The sequence below is a fragment of the Clupea harengus genome, chromosome 1 (genome assembly GCF_900700415.2).
Source record: "Clupea harengus chromosome 1, Ch_v2.0.2, whole genome shotgun sequence".
In the NCBI taxonomy this organism is placed as follows: domain Eukaryota; kingdom Metazoa; phylum Chordata; class Actinopteri; order Clupeiformes; family Clupeidae; genus Clupea; species Clupea harengus.
Genome location: NC_045152.1, coordinates 4,951,269 through 4,974,512, shown reverse-complemented (window position 1 = coordinate 4,974,512; position 23,244 = coordinate 4,951,269). Strand labels below are relative to the sequence as shown.

Sequence of the window (23,244 nt, the reverse complement as noted above, 5' to 3'; positions counted from 1 at the left end):
TATTTTTATTTATATATTTTATGCTATTACGCCTGGATTTCCCTAAGGGGATTCATAAAAGTGTATCTATCTATCTACATGTGCATTAGTGCAGTAGGCAAAGCATCCACCCAATCTGCTACCGTACTTCCCTTTATGATGTCATCCTGTCCCTTCTTACGAGCTTTACACATGCAAATTGCAGTTTTCTTTTGGTTTCTGTCAGGGATAAGACCCTCAACAGTTAGTTAGCAGATTAAAAACACTACCAAGCATATAAGTGAACTGGACGGTTTTCGAACAGGACCTGACGGAGACAGACACCTTAAGTCTGTCTGACGTGCCGTGCTGAAAACAAGTCCTTTTATTAACCAATGTTTACACAGTATGACAGTCAAGACGCTGGGATGCACTTTGGATACCTTCAGCTCAGTTGAATTCTACTTCTGCCCAGTAACAAGACATTCCACAACCCCCCAATTCCTTATCTTATGTAAACATATACGTGAGGTTTCTGGGTTAACATTCTTGACTCTGCTAATTGTCTTCCAAAGTCCAATCTACATGGAGAAGCAGGGCACACAGCATTTTGGAAGAAACCTTAAAACAAAAAGACATTCATGATAAAATATACTAATACTTTCTTTAACAGTTTCAAACGGGCTGTTAATGACAATTTAATCTGATCAAGATGAGGAATCGTAGTGCCATCAGTTTTAGTAAAGCCTCTTTGTTTCAACTGTGCACCATTGAAATGACAAACGTTGTAGGCATAAGCGGAGTCAGTGTGTATTGTAACATCATGTCTGCCTTCCCCCAGGGCACAGGCATCTGCAAGGGCTTTGAGTTCTGCTAGTTAAGCTGAAGGCCCCTCTGCAAGGGTTCTTAACCTGTTCTCTGTTGGTTGGATAACACTGTACCCTGCACACACCTGCTTATTATGCATGCGACTCACTTGACCCATCCACAAAGAGAGTGAGATCTGGGTAAGCCAGGGGTTCACTGGCCAGATCTGGCCTTAACTTTGCAAATGCGATGGATTTGGCTGCACATTTGTGTGGTGTGCCTTCTCCATCAATTGGATCCTATCCAATGTGCTTTGTTCTGTAGTGAGCTGCTATAGTGACATCAGGATACTGGAGCAAATCCAGATATCTGAGTTGCCTTTGTGGTGTCATGGCAAAACTGCCCTGCTCTCGCAGGCTTGGTGTGTATTGTAACCAGCTAGCCCATATGGCAGAGGCTTTTTCATATGCCCATGTAACAGGTTAGAAAAGCAGGTTTAAATAATTGCACAAGATAATCTGTTACCTGTATTTCAGTTTCTTTTTAATCTTTTATTTTGATATCACAAGCACACTGGTATTGGGGGTCTCTGGTAGCCCCCCCTGTCTCCCCCTGTTTTGTTCCTCTCTCCCCCCTTCCTCTTTCCTGTTTGACATATGCTGGGAATGAGGTAGGTGGTTGAGTTTCATGGGGATAAAGAATCTAATAAATATTGCCTTTAAAAATAGGCATCTAGGTTCTTATATATCTTCTTATAACTTATTATTATTATATGTATTATATATCTGAACTATTTATATGATATATCCCTCTGACATATTGTTTATATGTTTTTCCCTTTTGTTACATGTGGGGGCTAGCATTGAGAGTGAAGCTAAGATACGGTAGCTCACCAAACTGTGTTTCTGTTGGTGTGACTTCACAGGTGTGATAAAGTTTTTACTTATTTTTCTTAATGTATATACTGTATTATATGTCTGTTCTTATTTTTTGCCTGTTTGACATATGCTGGGAATGAGCACTGACCGTGGTTACATGGATTCGAATAACTGGCTTAGTCGGACTGAAATCGAATTATCCGTTTCATGTAAACACCTTTGTCCGACTATGTGCGGTCCGACTACGATCCGACTAACACCCCTGGATAACTCGATCCGATCCAGTTGATAGTTCGACTATTGCGTCATGTAACAGTGAATTGGATAAGGAACTGGACTTTGCGTCTTTGCGCATGCTCCCTCTCTCCCTGCCAGGTCGTGACCCGGAAGACGAAAGAGGGATAAGTTGTCTCAACTGTTCATACTAATGACATACGTTTTTTTTATGAATATCCTGCAGACTGTCTCACAAGATTATTCTTGTTGATTATGAACAAACATAACAGAAGAGGTCCGAAGATATGAGCACCTTTACAACCCCTCCTTAAACACGTATAAGGACGTTCCACATTTTATTTGCTTAAAACACACAGCAGTACTGTCAAATCAGCTGTCACTCGGCTATTACCTGACCAAGGTTCCATGGCAATGTTCCGAAAGCCCATTTTTCCGACAGCCCGCTGTTCCGAAATTGTGAGTACAGCAACGTGAACCACTATAGCCCACATGCACATCCCAATGAATCACACAATCATAAACATATAAATGCCTTTATTTCACAAGCATTAACTTGAATTCAGAATATTATTATACACACATGCATTTGCATCGCGATGATACAAAAATATTTGTATGATTGCCAACGCATGCATGCTTTGTCAGTGCTTGACAAGATCTGCGTAATGTCCTGCGACAATCTGCCGGTGATTTCCTTCGCATGAGTGGTAGCCTACCCCATATTCAAAACCAGAGTAGGCTAAGTTAACAAATATTGCCTAGGAAAAGTTATATGCGTGATAGCCCGGTGAGCGTCTCCGCTCTGCTGTGCAAACGAAATGCTGTGTGTGTTTTGTGCCACTTAAAATATTTCTAAATTTTGCCAGGGGGACTATTTTTCGGAATATTGAGATTTCGGAATATCGGGCTTTAGGAACACTGGGCCGTCTCCCTTGACCAATACCTGTCAAACTCGGTGATACTATTCACAACTAATTTGTCCATCATTTTATCAAATATGATGAAATTTGGTATTGTGCCCGTGAGGCAAGCGTGAGTTGAGTTTTGTTCGGTTATCTGGCGCTGAAAAAAAAACACGAATAAGTACTGTCAAATCAGAAAGCAAATCAGCTGTCACTCGGCTATTACCTGACCAATACCTGTCAAACTCGGTGATACTATTCACAACTAATTTGTCCTTCATTCTATCAAATATGATGAAATTTGGTATTGCACCCGTGAGGGATACGTGAGTTGAGTTTTGTTCGGTTATTTGGCGCTGCCCTCTAAAGACAGACGTGACAGGTGGATCGAGATATTTTCCCGTAAATACCTTTACCTAAATACCTTTATAGACAACATCGATCATACACTCCCATTGCACTCAAACAACCACACTCAAACGAGGAGATATTGTATCAATTAGCCTATTATGTATTGTATTGATTGCACAGAGTTCCAGTGGCGCATGCAGCCGCACGCACTGTGCGTACCTTCTGCTACGCGAGAAGAAAAAAAAAATATCATGAACGCATATTTATTACAATGGGGAAACTATAAAATCGGAGTACAGACAACTAATGCCCAGCGTTGACGATGCAGATACAGAGCTGGAAACAGCTAAATGAGTTACAGCCAAAACGCAGTGAACTTTATCAAGCCCTGGAAAGTTCGGCAAATTTCTACCCAAACATTCATTGCGTCCTGAAGGTCTTGTTGACAATGCCCGTTTCCACAGCGTTTGCTGAGCGGTCATTCAGTACAATGAGGCGTCTTAAGACATATCTACGAAAAGACTGACTGGACTTGCTCTCATGAATATTCACACAGATTTGGAAATCGACAGCGAAGAAGTACTAAAACAATTTGATGCAACTGACAGAAGGGCAATGCGTTTAGGCTGTAACCCATTATTTGCGCGCGTGTGTGAATGTGCGTGCGTTTCTCTCGCCTTTTATCTTTCACCTTTGAATAATGTAACTTATAAACACATCGGCCCAGCAGAAACAAACAAACAAACAACCCAAGAGGCAACAGACATTTCTGGACCGAGGAACAGACGCGATTCATGCTCAATAGTGATGTGTCGTTCGTGAACGATTCGTTCATTTTGAACGAATCCTTACAAGGACTCGAGAGTAACGAGTCCTCTCAAAAAAAGATTTGTTCATTTTCTCGTGGCCACGCATCGGGACTTGCATAAGCTCAGCCAAGGAAACAGAAATGATTCGTTGAATGCAGGTCACGTGGGAAATGATCCAAAGATCCGTATCCGAAGACCGAGTCGAAAAATGAATCATTTCTGTTTCCTCTAGCTACCAGTACTGAGCCTATGCAGGTCACGTGAAAAATGATCCAAAGATCCGTATCCGGCAGATGAACGAATCATTGATCCGAAGACTCGGTTGGCAGAAGAACGAAACATTGACCCGAAGATCTGTATCCGGCAGATGAACGAATCGTTCACCTCCCGATCGTTCATTTACCCGAAGACACGGTCGGGAGGTGAACGACTCGTTCATCTGCCGGATCGTTTATTGACCCGAAGACACGGTCGGGAGGTGAACGACTCGACTCGTTCATCTGCCGGATACAGATCAGATCTCGTTCATCGTTCATTTTCCACGTGACCTACATAGGCTCAGCACTGGTAGCTAGAGAAAACAGAAATGATTCGTTCATTTTGACTGGGTCTTCGGATACGGGTCTTAGGATAATTTTGCACGTGACCTGCATAGGCTCAGAAGAGGAAACAGAAAGGATTTGTTTACCTCGTTCACTTTCGCGTGGCTAGGTTTAGTAAGACGTGAATAATATTCCTTCACAAGTAATAATTACAGGTTTCGTTATTTTAACTTTTTTGTACTTTACTTAGGGTTCAGCGTAATAGTTTGCCGTGATAATTGAATGCTAGTGTGATAATAAATGACCACTTCAAATCATCCACACTGTCATGATACAGTGTTATGTCGTTAGTGTTAGTGTTAGTGTCACAATATTTTAATGCATGCTTTCGGCCAATGATTCGATTTATTCACTGCCATGTATATTGGGATAATAGCACTTGCCCCAAAAGATAGCATAGTCCGACTAAGCAAAGATTTGAATTATACCATCATGTAAACACACTGATTGAGAGTGAAGCTAAGATACGGTAGCTCACCAAACTGTGTGTCTGTTGGTGTGACTTCACAGGAGTGATACGAAATAAAGATACATCTCAGCAACTGTCCACGAGTCACAAATATTAAAAACACAACGCAGAAGTTACACCGGTTACACCCAGTATACAGCAGTGTCACAGCGAAAACCAGCCACTATCTTGCAATTCCACAAGAAGAGTCAAAAGGCTGAATGTGCAGATCTGAAGTTTATTGTAGTCACTAAGCCACAATAGAAGATGGTTCATGGATGATCTCCAAGTAGGAATTGCTGATCAGTCTCTTTGAAAGGAGCCGAATTCCTCCCCACAATCTCTGAGTAAATGTTCGCTCTGTGTCAGTGTTCTTGGTCGTTTATCAGTTTCCTGAATCAGGCTTAAAACTGTGCTATTTTTAGTTCACGGTGCTCGATCCATTCTGCACTAAACTCTATCAGCCAAATTAACAACCTTGGCTATGGCACTTTTGTAATTGCTTCATTGTGTACTGGTGAAATGGCCTTTCCTTGACCATTCGCTGTCCTTCCTGTAACTTTTTCAGAGATACCTTGTGGCTTTTCTCAGCATTAGAATGTCATCCACACACTAGAGTACTGTGCTGTCGCGTATAATCTCATCTTTGTCTTGTTTCAAAATCTTGTTAAAATGTGAGGGCTGTGTTTTAAACCTTGAGGCATGCGAGAACTGGAATGAGAACATTTGTTTTGTTTGCTCAGTGAGTGGAATAGAAAATAGCGCTGGTGAGGTCTAGGACTGTGAACCAGGCTATATGTTTGCGAGCAGGGTGTGTGGATTTGGCACGTCTGCAGGTCAGTCTTCAATCACGTCATTTACTGATGTTAGATCTTTTACCATTTTCTATTTCTGGTGTAAGAAAAAGGATGTTTCAGGTAACTGCGGTATCCGCAACTCTTTAATTCCCCTTATCTGTAAAGTCCTAAAGGGTTTTCCCCCCGGAAATAACCCTTTGAAGTTGTCATTGCTGTTTTATTTGGCTGGATGTTCAGTAAAATGTTTGAAGCACTCAGTTTGGTACCAGAGGAATTAACTAAGTAAAAGTGGCCCAAATAATAATTATTATTAGTAGTAGTATTGTTGTTTACAAGCGTGGCCTTACATTGCCCTTTTTTCTAGTTGGAGGTATCTGAGGACAAAGTAGGACAGCCTGATAACAGGCATCTGGATGTGGTAATCTTTTTAACGTTTTCACTCATGGAAAAGATTCCAAAAGATATATGCACATGTAAGAAAAAATAACGTGGTTGGTACAAGAATCAGTCTTTATTCCTAGTCCCAAAGCCTACAACAAATGTTTATGCTGCTACCAAGGTCCTTACTATAAATGAACTAAGCGTGTGACGGTAATAAACAGTGGTTCAGGTTCTCGTTGATATGATAATTAAGCTCTGGAAACGTTTTGTTGCACTGTATGAACTCTTGTCTGATAATTTTCATTGGCCTACCTCGTCCCCATCCTACTGTTCTTCGCTGTCGCTCACACACCGGTTTGCATCCTCCAGGTGACACGCCAAGGACAGGCGGACCTTTAATTTTGACATGATAATACCATCTGGTGGATACGGAAGTCACGTTTGGATAAAGCCTGATAAAAACGCACATTTTGGCACAGCATCCTTTCCAACATCGTCTTAAGTGTTTTTCTTTTAGTCTTGCCTTTCAAATGTTTTTCACTTTACTTATAACACTGTTAGTTTTAGCTTGTCTATCGTTTTTTTTCTTTCTAGTTTTGTGCTATAGGCTTATTGTAAATAAATGTGACTTGACTTGACTTAAAATATAAGCCAAATACTCTTACTTTATCAGTGTGGGTAAACTCCATGGGTTATCACCTGTGTCAGACCACAAGCACACTGCAGTAAAAAAATGATAGGAGACCAGGTACAATTGTACTACGTTTTGCTTTTTTTCTACTTTGTGTACAGAAATCAGCATAGTGAAACCTTTCAGTTTTACTTATGCAACATACATATTTCTTCTCTAAATGTACTTCAATCATTCAAGCGCTTGTGGCTACTTATTTAACTTGCTATCTACGCTGGTTGCAACCGATTAAAGCCTATCAAGTGTGTTGCAATTGCCCCCAGCCGACCTATCCTAATAGCCTATTTGACACAATAATATAACACATTGTATGCAGCTAATGATGATGCTAGCATCTAGATCGGAATTCACTGGTCACAACCACCTGTTACTTGTGCTCCTGTCAAAATGGATGAATTGTAGGCCTACGTAAAAATACGTTACAAATTCGCCCCACAAAACGACTACTGTGAGTTTAATCAGATTATGTTAGACACAAACTGAGAAATTAAGCAAGTTACAACTGTCCCCGCGTTGCAGCTCCTGTATGGTGTCCCTGTAGTCATCATTTCCATGCTGAACATTTCATTCTAGGCCTTTAGTGTGCTTATTTGTTTTGTATATTGAAACAATTTTTCCTATAGCGTCTGTCATCATCATTCAGTTTCAAAGAAACATATTCTGTATATGGGGTTTTATTCAAAACGATTTGCATTTCTGTTTAGAACAGACGGAGAACTCAAATGAATAACTGCTAGTTCATTCATGGAAGAAATTAAGTGCGTGTGTGCTGGTTTATGTTTTCAAGAGCTCCGGGAGATGCATTAAAGGCTTGACTAGAGACGGAGAGAATGGGGTGTGGTTTCTGCATAACCACTTCAATCCACTGCCTTTTGCGCGAAACCAAACTCCCACATGTTTTCCTCAGCCCTCACTTTCTAAGAACTACTTGTGAAGGATGGTCGCCCAAGTTACAAATTCGTTGGTCAAATGCATCTTGGTACTGTTCGCTCTTGTTTCGGTTATTACCAACATTGTGTTAATATGCCTGAACTCTAGTAGGGTCCCTAAATGCCAGACTTCCCAGCAAATCTGGAAATACCAACACAATGACCACGGTTCGATATTTGCAGACCTGTCCGAGGATGAATACCAAAAAGTCCGGGACTATATGTGGGCACAGAAGAGTTTGGGAATATCACGCTCTGCCACAGCCAAACCCACGGAGAACTTTATTTTTCTTATCGATTTAGTGCTCCCGAAGAAAGCTGATGCGCTCCGTTATTTGGATGAAAATGTCTCTAAGCCAGCGAGGGAAGCATCAGTGGTGGTTTTCTACGGCTCCAATGGGTACCTTAAGGAATATGTGGTGGGCCCTCTTGGAGGTGTGCTCACCCATCGAGATGTAACGAAGGAGAAATACAATCTGGCCGAGTTTAAAATAACCGCTCGCCCCGTCACCATTGGCGAATATATGCAACTTTTTGAATTCATTTATCGTCAGGTGTTTGCGCCATTGGAGGGGATACTGAAGGAAAGTTTCGACTACAGCGCTGAGAAGGCACTGAGTTTGTTTGAGGGAATGCCCCGTGGGGTGAACTCGGGGGACAGAGAGACGTGGATGTCATTTTTTCGGGACATGAGCGGGATGTATATCCATCCAGTTGGTTTCGAAGTGTTGATAAACCACCAAAGCGTCAACTCATCCCAGTGGTCTCTACAGAAATTGCTTTACAATGGTCAATACTTTGATACCATTGAGGAATTGAAAAACTCATATAAGAATGACAATGTAACTAAAATAGTTTACAAGAAAATTCCTAACTACGCCTCCTTAAAACCTCGCAGTAAACCGATAGGTATTGGCCCCCAGCAGTATTACCCTCAAGGTAAACGCTTTAGTGTTAAGGATAACCAGGTTATGTACATGGATTGGGCTTTTGCGTTTGGACTGAGCTCTCTCACCGGCATGCGAGTATTTGATATAAAGTTTAGAGGAGAGAGAATTGCATATGAACTCAGTGTTCAGGAGGCAATGTCTGTCTATGGGTCAGTAACACCTGGCATGATGCTCACCAAGTTCCTCGACTCCAGTATTGGTATTGGCCGGTTTGCGCATGAGTTGGTGCGTGGAGTCGATTGCCCGTATGGAGCTACCTACGTAGACACGTACCGTTACATCGACACGAATCACACACAGCGGTTCAGAAATTCAATCTGTGTTTTTGAGCATGACATTGGCAGGCCATTGCGCAGACACTTCTCTGACTTTTTTCATAACAAATACGGAGGTCTGGCAAACAGTGCTTTAGTGATCAGAACCATCACTGCCATTGGGAATTACGACTATATGTGGGACTTCATATTTTACCAGAGCGGATCAGTTGAGGCCAGGGTGCATGCCACAGGTTACATATCATCATCTTACAAAATTGATGGGAGTTTGCGATTCGGCCACCAGGTTGCAGAAAACACTCTGGGGAATATCCACACTCACTTCATTAACTTCAAAGTGGACCTAGATATCCTGGGTGAGTATTGCTATTTTTGGGTAGGATTGTGAGATCACATAATATCAGCGTTTGACATGTACGCCTGTAACATGTGGAAATGTCTTGCTCACTAGTAATATCATATCATCACTAACGTGCGCAATGCTATACTCTGTGTATCCATAGCCATGCCCAGAGGCGTTGTTAATTGCTTGTTAAATCTTGTAAAGCTTGTTTTCCGTGCGGTTTGTATGTTTGTTAGGCTGTTTGTCAGCAGAAAAAAAACTACCGGCCCGATATTCACGAACCTTCGTGGGCCGAAGGTAGCGTTATATAAGGTGGATTTTAACGCAACCTAAGATATGGACCTAGACAGTCTGACGCGCTGCCTCAAAACGAGAGCATAAAAGTTCTAATTTACTGAGTGTTTTATTTATCAACGAATAACCGAACGACCAAACTAATTTACGAACGCACCCCCATCTTACTTTCTGCCTGATTGGTAACTTATTGGTGTCTTAATTCACATAGAGAAAATGAGTGACAGACTCGAACAAACTAAACTAACTTTTGGAAAGATTAGGAGGTCGCACGCAGACACTTTTGACCTCGGTATTTAAAAAACCCTGCATATGACCTTGGACTTACAGTCTTATAGATGTATATGCTACAGCGCAAAGAACAGCTGTGTTATTGAGGTTTTGCTTTGACCAGATGGTGTCCCTAAGGCATTTCTTCATATGGTTTCTGGCAGACAGTATTATAACCAATAAGGGTTGTGGGTGTTGTGGAGAGGATGAGGTAATCTAGCATTCCATAAAATATGTTTAAGTGTTGTGGCCCCCTCTCAAATTGTGTTACCAGTTTTTGCTAGTACACACAATCCATACAGAATACCAATAGAATAAACGCATGGGGAACATTTTTTACTCATTGTTCTGAAAGTGAAATTACATTACATATGTTTGGATACATACATGGATAATTGCGTTTTTATTGTGGTTTCCAATGTGTTCTACTACATTTCTCTTGTGTAATAGAAGTGGTATGTCTCAATTTGTTATGGATTCATGAAAAACACCTGCCTCTCTCCTCTTGCATATCTTGGATGTCTCTGAACTGTGGCTGTTTAGTTTGGCTGAATGTTGAGTAGAATCTGTGAAGGGTTCACTTTAAGCCCAGCTGAAGCAAATGTGGTCAAATGTTAATGCATCTAATCTATAAACAGACTAACATAATTATAGCACAACAATTGTATTGACTATAAGCAACAGTAAAAATTGACATCAAGTAGTGAAAGAAGTCATGCAAATGCCCATGAATATGCTCATATTTGGAGTCTCAGAGTGGCATATTCTCGTTCGTCTGTATCTGAAGGGTCTAAATATGTTTAGAAAAGGCGTTCAATTCAATTCAAGAGACTTTCAATTAAATTCAATACAATTCAATTCAATTCAGTTTCAATTTAGTTTTCAATTCCATTCAATGTTTCACAGACACAAATTTAGTCATGACCACTATCGTTGTCATAGTTGTGCTCTGATTCATGAATCATATTTATCCAAAAGTGGCAAGTGGTGAAACAAGAGCCATTGCCCTTACGTCTTAATCATTCAAATCATTCATCAGAACTGCAACACCACCTTATTTCCGAAACTTTACATCCAATCCTCCAAAGGTGTGAAGAATGTCTTCCAGACTAAAGACATGACTTATGAAGAGGTGGAGCTGCCATGGAAGCCAGAGAGGAAGGCCAAGGTCCCTCGGCTGGTGGAGAACCAGCTCAGCACCGAACAGGAGGCCGCTCTGCGCTACGGCCAGCCTATGCCTCGCTATCTACACGTGGCCAGCGACCGCACTAACCGCTGGGGTCACCAGCGCTCCTATAGGATCCAGGTGGTCAGTTTTGCCGGAGAACACCTTCCCGAGAGCGAGCCTGAAGAGAGGTCCATGTCCTGGGCAAGGTGAATTCCTTCCTCTCACTCCCATTTTTATTTTCTTCACACACCTTGGTGCTTGTCCAAAACCTAACCCTGGCTAACCCCACCCTCCGGTAGTAAAAAATCTCTCTCTCTCTCTCTCTCTCTCTCTCTCTCTCAGATACAAGGTGGCCATCACCAAGCATAAAGATGAGGAGCAGACCAGTAGCAGCCTCTATAGCCAGAATGACATATGGTCGCCTGCGGTAGACTTTAGCAAATTCATCGCTGATAATGAGTCAATCGTAAATGAGGTGAGTGGTAAAATCATACAACTTTCTATCTTCAGTTATGCTCAGAATATGTTCATGTTTCAGGACGTCAGCTGTTTATTTCTCATGTGGAAATGTACAGATAGTAGTGTCTCTTTCTACCTTTCGTAACTTCATAACACAGAAATGTACCGTAAGATATTCCATGTAACATCTTGTCTTTTAGTGACTACAGCTGAATACGTTTGGGGATTTAGGCAGTGTGTCTCGACTTTAATGTCGCTCATTGGCTCTCCATTTGTCTCTCAGGATCTCGTTGCCTGGGTAACTGCAGGCTTCCTGCACATTCCACACGCAGAGGACATTCCCAACACAGTGAGCGTTGGCAACGGTGGCGGCGTGATTTTGAGACCACACAACTATTTTGACGAGGACCCGTCCATCCACTCACCCGACGGGGTGTACTTCGAGCCAGGGTCCGAGAACAGCTGTGAGTACAACAAGATGGCCTGCCTGAAAGATGACATGTGCACACCCACGCTGGATCCATTCACATACCATGGGTTTGAGGGTGTGATGAAATTTGAGTAAAGTTGAATGAGTGTTTGTTTATTTGTTTAAAAAAAGCTCAGGATATAAAATCTGGACTAACCAAATCAGAAACATGAGTCAAATGTGCATCTGAAATGCTCTGTACTGTATGAGATTTCATTTTGAAGGACCTAACTCAATAATTAACATGTGCCCGAGCAGCAATGCTCTGAGTGATTATGTGAAGTTTGTATGCATTTGGTATTGTTTTAGTCTGATACTTATTTTAAAGAATAACAAAACTGCCTTTATGTAGTTTATGTAAAGATATGAGAGCATTAGGACCATAGAAGGTTCTCTTTTTTGTTAATTTGTACCGTCTTACACAATTGATAACACCTACTGATGTTAATGGATATAGTATTCCTGTTGAATGGTTTTGATATGGTTTTAAATAAAGCACAGACATTTGTGAAATGATTGCTGGAATGACTTCATTAAACAAAGACGAAACAAAACTCTATCAGACAGCTACCCACCTCTGTTGCCAACATGTGAGTTTCATCAACTGATGCTGAACAGTGAATGCTTTTTTCCTGAGAGCTTTATTGTGCTACTCCTTGACACCCAGAAACCCTCTCAAGGGAACTCGAGTTCCTAGGAACTCCTCTTGACTGTTAATGAAGCCCAGTGTTTCAGTTTCAAACATTTGTACTCTGGAGATGGAACTAGAAAGAGATCTGACATTTTGGAGGGAAATCACAGTCGTATGTTTGTGTACATTTGATAAAGGTGCAGATTCAATCCTTATTTCACATTCAAAGGTCATTCAATGCAAAAACGTACACATTCTGTCAAAATATGCAAATTCCACAGCTGCTCCCACAACAAAATTCCCAGGAAACCCATTTTCCCAGAAATATTGACAGATTTTTCCCATTTCCCCAGAGATACTGACAGTTTTTTCCCCACTGTGCTGTAGGTGAGGGGTTCACCAAACTTTCTGTAAGATCAATTGGGTTGAAAGTATGTGATTGACTTTTGAAAACAAAAAAGAAAAATGCGCAATGAAGAACCATTTATTAAAAATTTGCAAACAGTGCACCATTTGGCGCAGAGATACCAGAACAACATGATGATGGTTTGATGTTTATGAGAATCATGGTGGACAGTGGATAAACTTTTTACAAGAATGTTGTAAAACTTTCATCTCTAATACACCGTCAATACCCGATCTCTATCTCTCCCTCACTTGCTCTCTCTCTCTCTCTCTCTCTCTCCCTCACTTGCTCTCTCTCTCTATCTATCACTCTGCTCCACTTTCTGCTTTTCTCAGAAAGCTGGCTTGTTTTTGAGGTAGAGCATAACGCAGCTGCTCTTGATTTTCTCATCTGTAGGTCATGGGAAGGCTTCTCTCTCTCTCCTCTCCTCTCTCTCTCTCCCTCTCCCTCTCTCTCTCTCTCTCTCTCTCTCCCTCTCCCTCTCCCTCTCTCTCTCCCTCTCTCTCTCTCTCTCTCTCTCTCTCCCTCTCCCTCTCTCTCTCTCCCTCTCTCTCTCCCTCTCCCTCTCCCTCTCCCTCTCCCTCTCTCCCTCTCCCTCTCTCTCTCTCTCTCTCTCTCTCTCTCTCTCCCTCTCCTCTCTCCCTCTCCCTCTCTCTCTCTCTCTCTCTCTCTCTCTCTCTCCCTCTCCCTCTCTCTCTCTCTCTCTCCCTCTCCCTCTCCCTCTCCCTCTCCCTCTCCCTCTCCCTCCCCTCCCTTCTCTTTTCCTGAAGGGGTGACAGGAAGCACTAAATAAGAACCGAATCGTGTAACCAAATGACCCAGCCCCTCTCCCCCTCAGTCCCCCTCCTGTTCCTTTCATCTCCCCCATGGTTCTCACTCTCTCCTTTCCTTAACCCCTCCAGCCGGCTATGCGACCCCCTCTGGAATTCCTCTCACCACTTGGGAAAGAAAGACAAATGTTGTAAAATGTGTGTTGTTTGTGCCTGTCCGATTAATTCTTTGTTAAGTTCTTTCCCCCCCCCAAGGCTGAGTTGAGAAGAGCCAGTACCTTCATCAACGTCCCCCCACCCCATAGGGCAGACAGGGGGACTTGGGGGAGGCAGTAGTGTTTAGGGAGGGGGTTTTGTAGGGAAAGCTAGAATCCCACCTCACACACACACACACACAGCTGGGCCATGTATGTATCCAGACACTACGTGTTCATTTTTTCTCAATGCAAAGGAGGTGAAGGAACATATTCTTTCTGCCAAAGGGGGGAAGCTTGAGAGAACCAGTATGGAGTAAGGAGTTGGCATGGATCCTGCTGTATTTTTCTACCACCTCTAAAGCAACATCTGAATGGACCAGACATGTATACTGTAGGACTGCTGTTGAAAGGCACTGTAAACATTTAGTGTAATGGCCGCCCACACAAGAGGGGAAGATAATTTACCTCTGAGGAGGTCAGTCCATGATAGCTTCAGGCTCCGGGGTCTCTTTATCTTAACTTTATCTTAATTCACAGACACCACTCAGTATTGCACAGGACATTGTGGTAACTGGATAGCATTAAACAAAGGCCCTGCCCACTCAACTTCACATACTTGCCCTCAGGCCCGAGGAGAAGTTGTCAGGTGGTGCAGGCATGAATCTTGATAATCCCTGTTCCAAATGGCTTGCTTGTCTACAAAACAGCAACAACATGTCAGCGTGAGTATTTTATAGTGGTTGTTGTGTGAACACCTTCTTTAACAAGTGTTTTGTTGAATCATGCAAATGGCAACTCCAGAGCGTTTAAGGTCAGGAGTACCATGGCCCTCCATGTCAGGCACACTCCACCCATTTCCATCCCTAGGCTTCAATCTTGACCATTTAAGACAAATATTTCATTAAAAGGCGATGGGTAGATGGTTGATGAGTATACGGGTGATGAGTACATGGTTGATGAGTATATGGGTGATGAGTATATGGGTGATGAGTACATGGTTGATGAGTATATGGGTGATGAGTACATGGTTGATGAGTATATGGGTGATGAGTACATGGGTGATGAGTACATGGTTGATGAGTACATGGTTGATGAGTATGTGGTTGATGAGTATGTGGTTTATTCTGAAGGGAGAGATGGGTGTCTTCTATGACATCCTTTCATAACAGCAGGGTTTACAGGTAAACCAATAAACCAGATGTATTACTGAATAGTCACGTATGCACGTCCACATACATCTAGTACTTCACAGATAAACACACACACACACACACACACACACATACACACACAGACCCCCCCCCCCACACACACAGACACTCACATGCTTGCACGCACACACACGACCACACACACACACACACACACACACACACACACACACACACACACACACACACACACACACACACACAAAAACAAGCATAAACACACATGTTTTGGTTGGCGTTGTACATTCTCTCTCATTGCATTCCATCCCACTCATACATTCACATGGTCTTGATGTCATATAAGGGGAAAGTCAAACTTCCTGTTTGCTTTGGCTCCACGGATGTATAGAAACACACATTGTCAGAGTGACTTTTGTAGTGATCCTATGGAGGTCTTAGACAAATATGATTTACAGTAAGTAACGAGTATAGTTCCTTGAAGCTTAACGGTAAATTAAAAACCTCAGTTCTGAGAATGTGTTGTCGTGTGACCATATAATGAACTCCGTAATCTAAGTAGATATCCTGTGACTCTGGTTAGTATCAGCTATCATAAAGAGAGGATGTGAGACAAGCAAGGACATCTCACAGGGCGCTGCTCTGCTGTTTACTGTTAACGCTCTGACACATAAGATAAAAACATTAGGACAACTTTACACATGTTTATTATTGGTTCTTCAGGGGTAATTGCTACCGTGGTAATTATTGTTATTATAATTAACCAATTATGAACAAAAAGTAATTTCATGTATTTTACAGTAAGCATAATCTGGGCATTCTAGCGCAAGCACTTTTACTCAGTAAAATATTCTGTCAGGAAACACACACATTTTTTCAGCACCACAAAAATGCTAGTTATCATTTCCTGGCCCTTCAAAGAGTAAAACTGTTGGTGATGGTTAGCGTCCTCTGTCCCATCACAGGGAAATCCTGTTTAACTGTTCTGATGTCAAAGCTCGAGGACATATCTTGAGTGACTACTGAGCAGAAAAACAACTTTTCATTACTATCATAAAAGCATCCTGTTGTCAAGGTCCCCAGTGTCCCTGTCCCAGATTGGCCCTCCGCACCAAACCCAGAAAAAATCAGAGATGTTTGGAAAGCCATATTTATTTGTCAAACACACGCCACATCACTCAGCAGTGACCACAGTACTATACAAGTCTCATTATGAATTCGCTATAATAAGTAAGTAAAACAAAAGATGCTGACACACAGAAAGCACAATACACACCACACACTCTCTCTCTTCTCCTGTTCTTTTCTCTCTTTCATTTCCCCACTCGTTTTTGTGTGTGTGTGTGTGTGTGTGTGTGTGTTGTGTGTGTGTGAGTGTTTGGGTGTGTTGAGTGTATTTGTGTGTGTGTGTGTTGTGTGTGTGTCTGTGTGATGGCTGTCTGACACAAGGGAAGTGGAACTAACTGTGTGAACTAACTACGTAATACAAACTGTGGGCCGTGAAGGTCACATGAAACGTCCACCTAGTATGTTTCAGGAGGATGTCATATTCCTTTTTCATGAGTGAGGCAGTTGTACCACGGTCCCCATAAGTGATGGAATACAAGGTCATAAACAATGGTAACGACACACTTTCAGGAACACAATTAACCCATCAGCCGGTGATATAAAGGCTACAGAGGTTATACTTTAGCTGGTCTTTCCAATGGTTTTGTGTTCTTAACTTAACTGATCTAGTAGGTTTACTGGTCCTGGATTTCATCTGACCGTGGCCCAGCAAACCATCCCATAATGTTCTCTGCAGTCTTGAATTCCTCCCCTGGTCCTCTATGGTGAGGGTCGGCACACTTTTGCAAGCCAACATTATGTCAAACTGTGATCTACATGGTCCCCTAATATTATAATGGAAACAGTACTTTTGAGACTTTGGTAAGATTTTACATGAATAAATGTAGCCATTTGATGGTCTAATTAATTCAAATTCAAAGTTGAAATGAATATAAAGTTAATTAATGTTTATCCATTGTGGTATCACCAGCTATGGCAGCTTCTGTTTTTCAAAATTCAATAAAATATGTTTATAATCTGGGCCTGTTGTGATCTGGGACATGGGCCTGATAAATTGAAAGGGATGCACAAGATGAGCAATGCATATCGGTTGGCCATGTGGTAGACTAGAGCATAGGACCCCATAGGCATTGCATGAATATGAAGGATGCAATGAATGTACAGTGAATGGATGAGAGAGAAAGGGAAAGAAAGAGAGAGAGAGAGAGAGAGAGAGAGAGGGAGAGAGAGAGTGGTCTAAACTCTAAACTGTTCAGTCCTCTACAGTATTGTCAGGAAAAATAACTCATGTAAGATCTGATATCTGAATGCAGACACAATTACTGTTCTGGTTAATCTAAGATCAAACAGACGGATAAGAATCATTAATTGACATAAAAATGTGTGTGTGTGTGTTTGTGTGTGCACTTAATCTAATTACTAATCTGTATCTTTCAAAAAACTAAATTCATCTGTTGGCAATTCAATGCTAACTTATTATAATTTGGAACTTTATTCCACCACCCTTCGATGGCATTAAAACAGAAACACAAATAGAACTAATTAGCGCTTAATGTGCTGTAACGGCTCCTGATAAGTCGGGAAGAAATTGTGTGAGTTTCAAAGAAGCCATCTGCAAATGGTCTCTGCATCCTCAGACCAGATGCCAGAAAATACCTCCCCGTTGCCTGGATAAACACGTCTATGCTACATGCTACTATTCCTGCTAAGTCCATAGTGGTGTTTACATCATTCACTACAGATTTTACAGTTGACAGACACACCAGGTCCCGCCATCCATATTAAATTCTCCGTCAGACTGTGCTACTTCAAAGCGGAACGCTTGCAAAAACATACACCAGAACACGTTCGAGATTTACACGTAACACACAACAATAACTTAACCTGTGACATGACAGAGCCTCTCAGAACAAACAAATTCCTGCTATTGTAAGCCTCTTGTTCGGCACTCATGCCTATGTATGGTGTCAGAATCTGAGTCAGGTCGTTGGAGAACCTTCAAAGTAATGGTACTCTTGGAGGGAAGATGAGGCTCCACCAGAGTGACCGTTGTCATGGAGATGAGAGAGCTGTCACTACCACTACCAGAGCCCTCTGGGGTATTCCAAGCACGTGGTTTAGTGACAAACCTGGCCAGGTTAACTCAGGATAAGTGGTAAACCTCCTAATCGAAGAGCCCTATGGCTTTTTTTTTGCTAAGAGAATGAAGCCAATTGGGCTCTTCTATTAGGAGGTTTACCACTTACTTTGAGTAAACTTGGCCAGGTTTGTTACTAAACCACGTACTTGGAATACCCCCCTAGTGTGTGGCAGAATAGGAGATAGCAAAGGTGGTTCCAGCACACTGTATTGCTGCTGTTGTTGGTGTTGTTGTTGTTTGGATATGCTAAGAGCTTTTCATGAGGAGTTTTTTTCAAGCAAATCTTTTGTTCATTTTCAGCGATAGTGACACATGATGTTTGGCACATCCATTCACATTTTTATAAAGTTTACGTAACAGTTTATGTAACTGTAATCTTGTCACCTTGTTCTGTTATGCATTTACAATGAGCCACTTGTTTGTGACAAAGGCAGTCTTGCATTTATCGCTGTTTCTATGTTTTTTTTTTTAAATACAATAATTTTTTACTTGTTACCAACATTAATAACTCGAAAGTATTAGTACTCCAGTTAAAGTAGTAAGTGGATCATTATTCCTTGTCAGATTGATAGATTATTAATCAAACTGCAGTGTGCTAGAACTTTGTGCTAAAAGCAGAATGGAAAAGGTTTTCAAATGCATTGAAAACATACAACCCTTCTTGGGAGCTCAGTCCTTTATAACTTGAATAGCAGTGTGAGTCTGGAAAATATCCAATGTTACACAACCCTCTCCACGTTAATCTTCAATCTCCATGCTCTGCAGATGCACTTGTCCCAGAAGAGTAAGAGCCTCTTCACTTTTGTAGTACGTTGTGCTCTGTCTTGCTCTCTACAAGGGCGGTTTTCCTCGAAATTCCCAAGGAATCCTGTTCCCTGGCAGGCAGTCAAGATTCCAGCCGTGACCGAAGCATGAACTGTGTGCGTGATGTTTCGCTTGATTTTCTCAGGCCTCCATTAAGAAGCGTATTATATAAAACTTCTGAGCGCTCTGTAATAAAAGTAATCTGTCTTCCGCAACCACTATTTTCAGTGTAGCTTTGCAATAACAGGAACATTACAGGATGCATTCCACATTCCAAGCACTTTGAGCTTCATTCTTTTGCATGAAAGGTGCTATATAAATAAAGTTTTATTATTATTATTATTATTCCTCATTAGGGTTGGTGGCTTAATGTCTCAAGAGGGAATCATTTCTAAACAACCTGTTGCAGACCCATTATTAAATGCTGGCAGATACAATGTCCTGAACCATGTGCTGGAAGACCATCGTTCTGAGGACATTTCAGTGATGTTTTCTGAGAAGTTGTCATTTCATACAGTTTTGTTAAATATAGTTTGAACCTATTAATGGATTACTTGATGAGTTGTTGACTAAGCTGGCAATGCCAAACCAAAGGAATTGAGTTTGAAACTGTCTGAGTAAATCTGATCATGGTTGGTTGAGCTCAAGCTGAACATCAAACGTTTTGGCAAAAGAAAACCTTTCATGTTGATCAGATTCATACATCCTAACTAAATGTGGATTACACAAGGCTATCTGTGCTTTCCATCCCAAGTCACGGCTCATGATGAGATTCACAAACAGAACAATCTTCAGGATAGACAAAAATGAGATAAAAAAAAACTTAAGCAAGATTTAACTCCACAAGATACTTCAAAAGAGCCAGTGTCAAAACATCTGATATTTGGACAAGTGCTGTGTGTTAGGCTGTGGGAAAACTCTTCCGGTTGATTTGTATGTTCTTCAATTGGTCACAGATAGAGAGCATGGGACTGCCCTGTCAGGAAGAACTTATACAAAGAATGTATAAGAATGTTTACTTGATACATGCAATGTGGCTAATTCATAGTTATAACTGACATAGTTAATAACATAGTTAAAACCACTTTTTTCTTTTCTCTGGCCTTTTCAGAGGATTATTTTGTAAGTAAAGATCAACAGTGAATCCTTTGTGTTCTCTGTCCTGCTAAATCTCGTGGGAGTATTATTTTATGGTGATTTGAATCACAGGACGGCAATGACAGGGGAATCATTGTCCTAACTTGCCAATTTGACTTTTTTTTTATCTGTCCTTACGGGAAAGTTCACACAGACTGCCTATTTCAAGTCTGTATGTTTGTTTGCGTTTGTCTCCGGTGAATGATCCCTCACCTGCCAAAAGGAACAAACACTTAGCCCTTAGCCAAACACTTAGTATGGGTTAGCCCTACCTCTCCTCTCCATCCCCCACTGGTGCAGCGTGCCGATCTACTGCCTGTGTGGTGGTCGGAAGGGGTGTGCGTGACACGGCTGGGGGCATAGAGGCAAACTGACAAGTGGTGGCGTGCCGAAGCTATTTTTAGACCCTGCACACGGTATGAGCGAAAAACAAAAAGCAGGTCAGGCTCTTTGGACAGTGAACGTTTCCTCCATGGGTCCCCTTCTCTGCTGCCCTGGAAACAGTTGCTAGGCGCTCCACATCGTGCCCCCTTTCCTAAGGCCACGCACCACCCAGCACGCCACCCTCCGTACGGGTTGTGTTTACTTGCTCCCACCCGGAGAGCAGCAGCCAGTTCCCTTTGTGAGATCTGTCTTGGCTGTGTTTTTCCAGCCTGTGAAATTTTCCAGACGCCTATGGGAAACATCTAATGAGACATGTGTCCTGTATCGCGGAGCGAGTGTGAGATAGTATACTTCTAAAACATTAAAACTCCTGTAAGGGTGTAAGTCAGGGTTTCCACTTAGAGAGAGTCATCACAGGTCTTTCCAGTCATCTACATATACCGCCATAAGGTGATTTATATTTAATTCAATTATACTTTTACAGATAGCACAACATTTTCTCATGTAAAAAGTGATCTTAGTGTCTTATTTTCGTATGGGATGCCTATATTTGTACAAATGAAATCCTGTACCTGTACCCTGGACCCCATTCCCACTGATCTGCTCAAGTTACACATCCCCACTCTCAGTCCTTTCATCACCAAAGTTGTTAACCTTTCCCTTCAGTCTGGTTGTGTCCCACCTGCTCTCAAGGTTGCTGTCATCCGTCCCCTTCTCAAGAAGCCCACCCTGGACCCGGAGGTTCTAGCCAACTACAGGCCTATCTCAAACCTTGCCTTCCTCTCCAAGGTGTCAGAGAAGGTAGTTGCTTCTCAACTTCAGGACCACCTCAAACACAACAACTTGTTTGAAAAATTTCAATCAGGATTTCGTTCAGCCCACAGCACTGAAACAGCTTTGCTCAGGGTGACGAATCACCTGCTGATGACAGCCGATGCAGGATCACCCTCACTCCTCATCCTCCTGGACCTGACTGCTGCATTTGACACAGTGGACCACACTATCCTCCTAGAGCGCCTCCACACCACCATTGGACTATCAGACTCTGCACTCAAGTGGTTTCAGTCCTACCTTTCTGGCAGAACTGAATATGTCTCACTGGGAAGATGCAAGTCCAGACAGCTCCCTGTCTCCTGTGGTGTTCCACAAGGGTCGGTCGTCGGCCCCATCCTCTTCATTATTTACATGCCACCCCTCGGTTGTGTCATCAGCAGACATGGGATGTCTTTCCACTGTTATGCTGACGACACACAGCTTTATATCAAAACTGCCCCAAGCCCCACTGCAGCCATGTCATGTCTTACCGCCTGTCTTAGGGAGATAAAGGCATGGATGAGCAACAACTTTCTCCAGCTAAACAGTAGCAAAACCGAAGCCCTTCTTGTTGGCACTCCACACCAGGTTCAGTCATCCTCCTTAACTCATCTCACCTTCGACAGCCAGGTCATCCCCCTCTCCTCCACAGTCACTAATCTCGGAGTTAGGTTTGACCCTCATCTGACCTTTAATGACCATATAAAACACCTGTGCAAAACCTCCTTTTATCATCTAAGAAACATCTCCAAACTCCGCCCCACTTTAACCCTATCAGATGCAGAGAAGCTTGTCCACGCCTTTATCTCCTCAAGACTGGACTATTGTAATTTGCTTTTCTATGGGATCACTGGCAAGAACATCCAGAAGCTGCAATACATCCAAAACAGCGCTGCCAGGATCCTGATGAGGGTCCGGAAATATGAGCACATAACACCAATATTACACTCACTACACTGGCTCCCTGTCTCTTTCCGGATTGACTACAAAGTCCTTATACTCGCCCATACATGCATAAATGGGCATGCACCTCCCTACCTGCAAGAATTAATTACTCCCCAAACCTCCACCTGCACCCTCAGGTCTTCAAACAGCTCGCTCCTCCGCGTCCCCAAAACCAAGCTCCGCACCATGGGCGACCGGGCCTTTTGCTCGGCAGCGCCACGCTTATGGAACAGCCTCCCTGACCACCTAAGGGCAACGCAGACACTGGACTCCTTTAAAGCTGGACTAAAAACATTTTTATTCAGGAAGGCATTTCTGGCCTTGTGTTAAATCGTATGTTAAAATGTTAAAAAGTTTTCTATTATGCTTATGTTAATTCTTTTTTATTTTATTGTATTATTATAGTTAGTTTCTAATATGTTGGCACTCTGAGATTCTTTTGAATGAAGAGTGCATTACAAATAAAATTAATTATTATTATTATTATTACATGTTATTCTGACAGGAGTTGTTTATAGGGTTCATGTCCAGAGGGAAAGATAAGAGAGAGGTGGAATGGACAGTCTCCACTATCACTCCTTCATCCACACACACAAGCATGACACAGCCACTCCTGATGTGTCCTGCCATTAATCAGTCACAGTAATGTGCAACCACTTTTCCACTTGTGCCCCCCCCCCCACCCCACCACCCACCCATGTGTCCACAGACTGGGTGCCATGGTACGACCAGGTGTAAACAGAGGGGGGTTATATAAAAGGG

The 23,244-nt window shown here is 42.3% G+C and overlaps 1 protein-coding gene across 1 annotated transcript; it reads left to right on the top strand.

The window, feature by feature from the left end:
• The first annotated feature begins 7,765 nt into the window (after positions 1–7,765).
• On the top strand, positions 7,766–12,531 carry aoc2 (amine oxidase copper containing 2). The gene is made up of 4 exons (XM_012827091.3): positions 7,766–9,371; positions 11,011–11,296; positions 11,433–11,565; positions 11,833–12,531. The coding sequence occupies exons 1-4, from the start codon at positions 7,799–7,801 to the stop codon at positions 12,112–12,114; spliced, it is 2,274 nt and encodes a 757-aa protein (XP_012682545.2). The 5' UTR covers positions 7,766–7,798; the 3' UTR covers positions 12,115–12,531.
• The last annotated feature ends 10,713 nt before the right edge of the window (positions 12,532–23,244 follow it).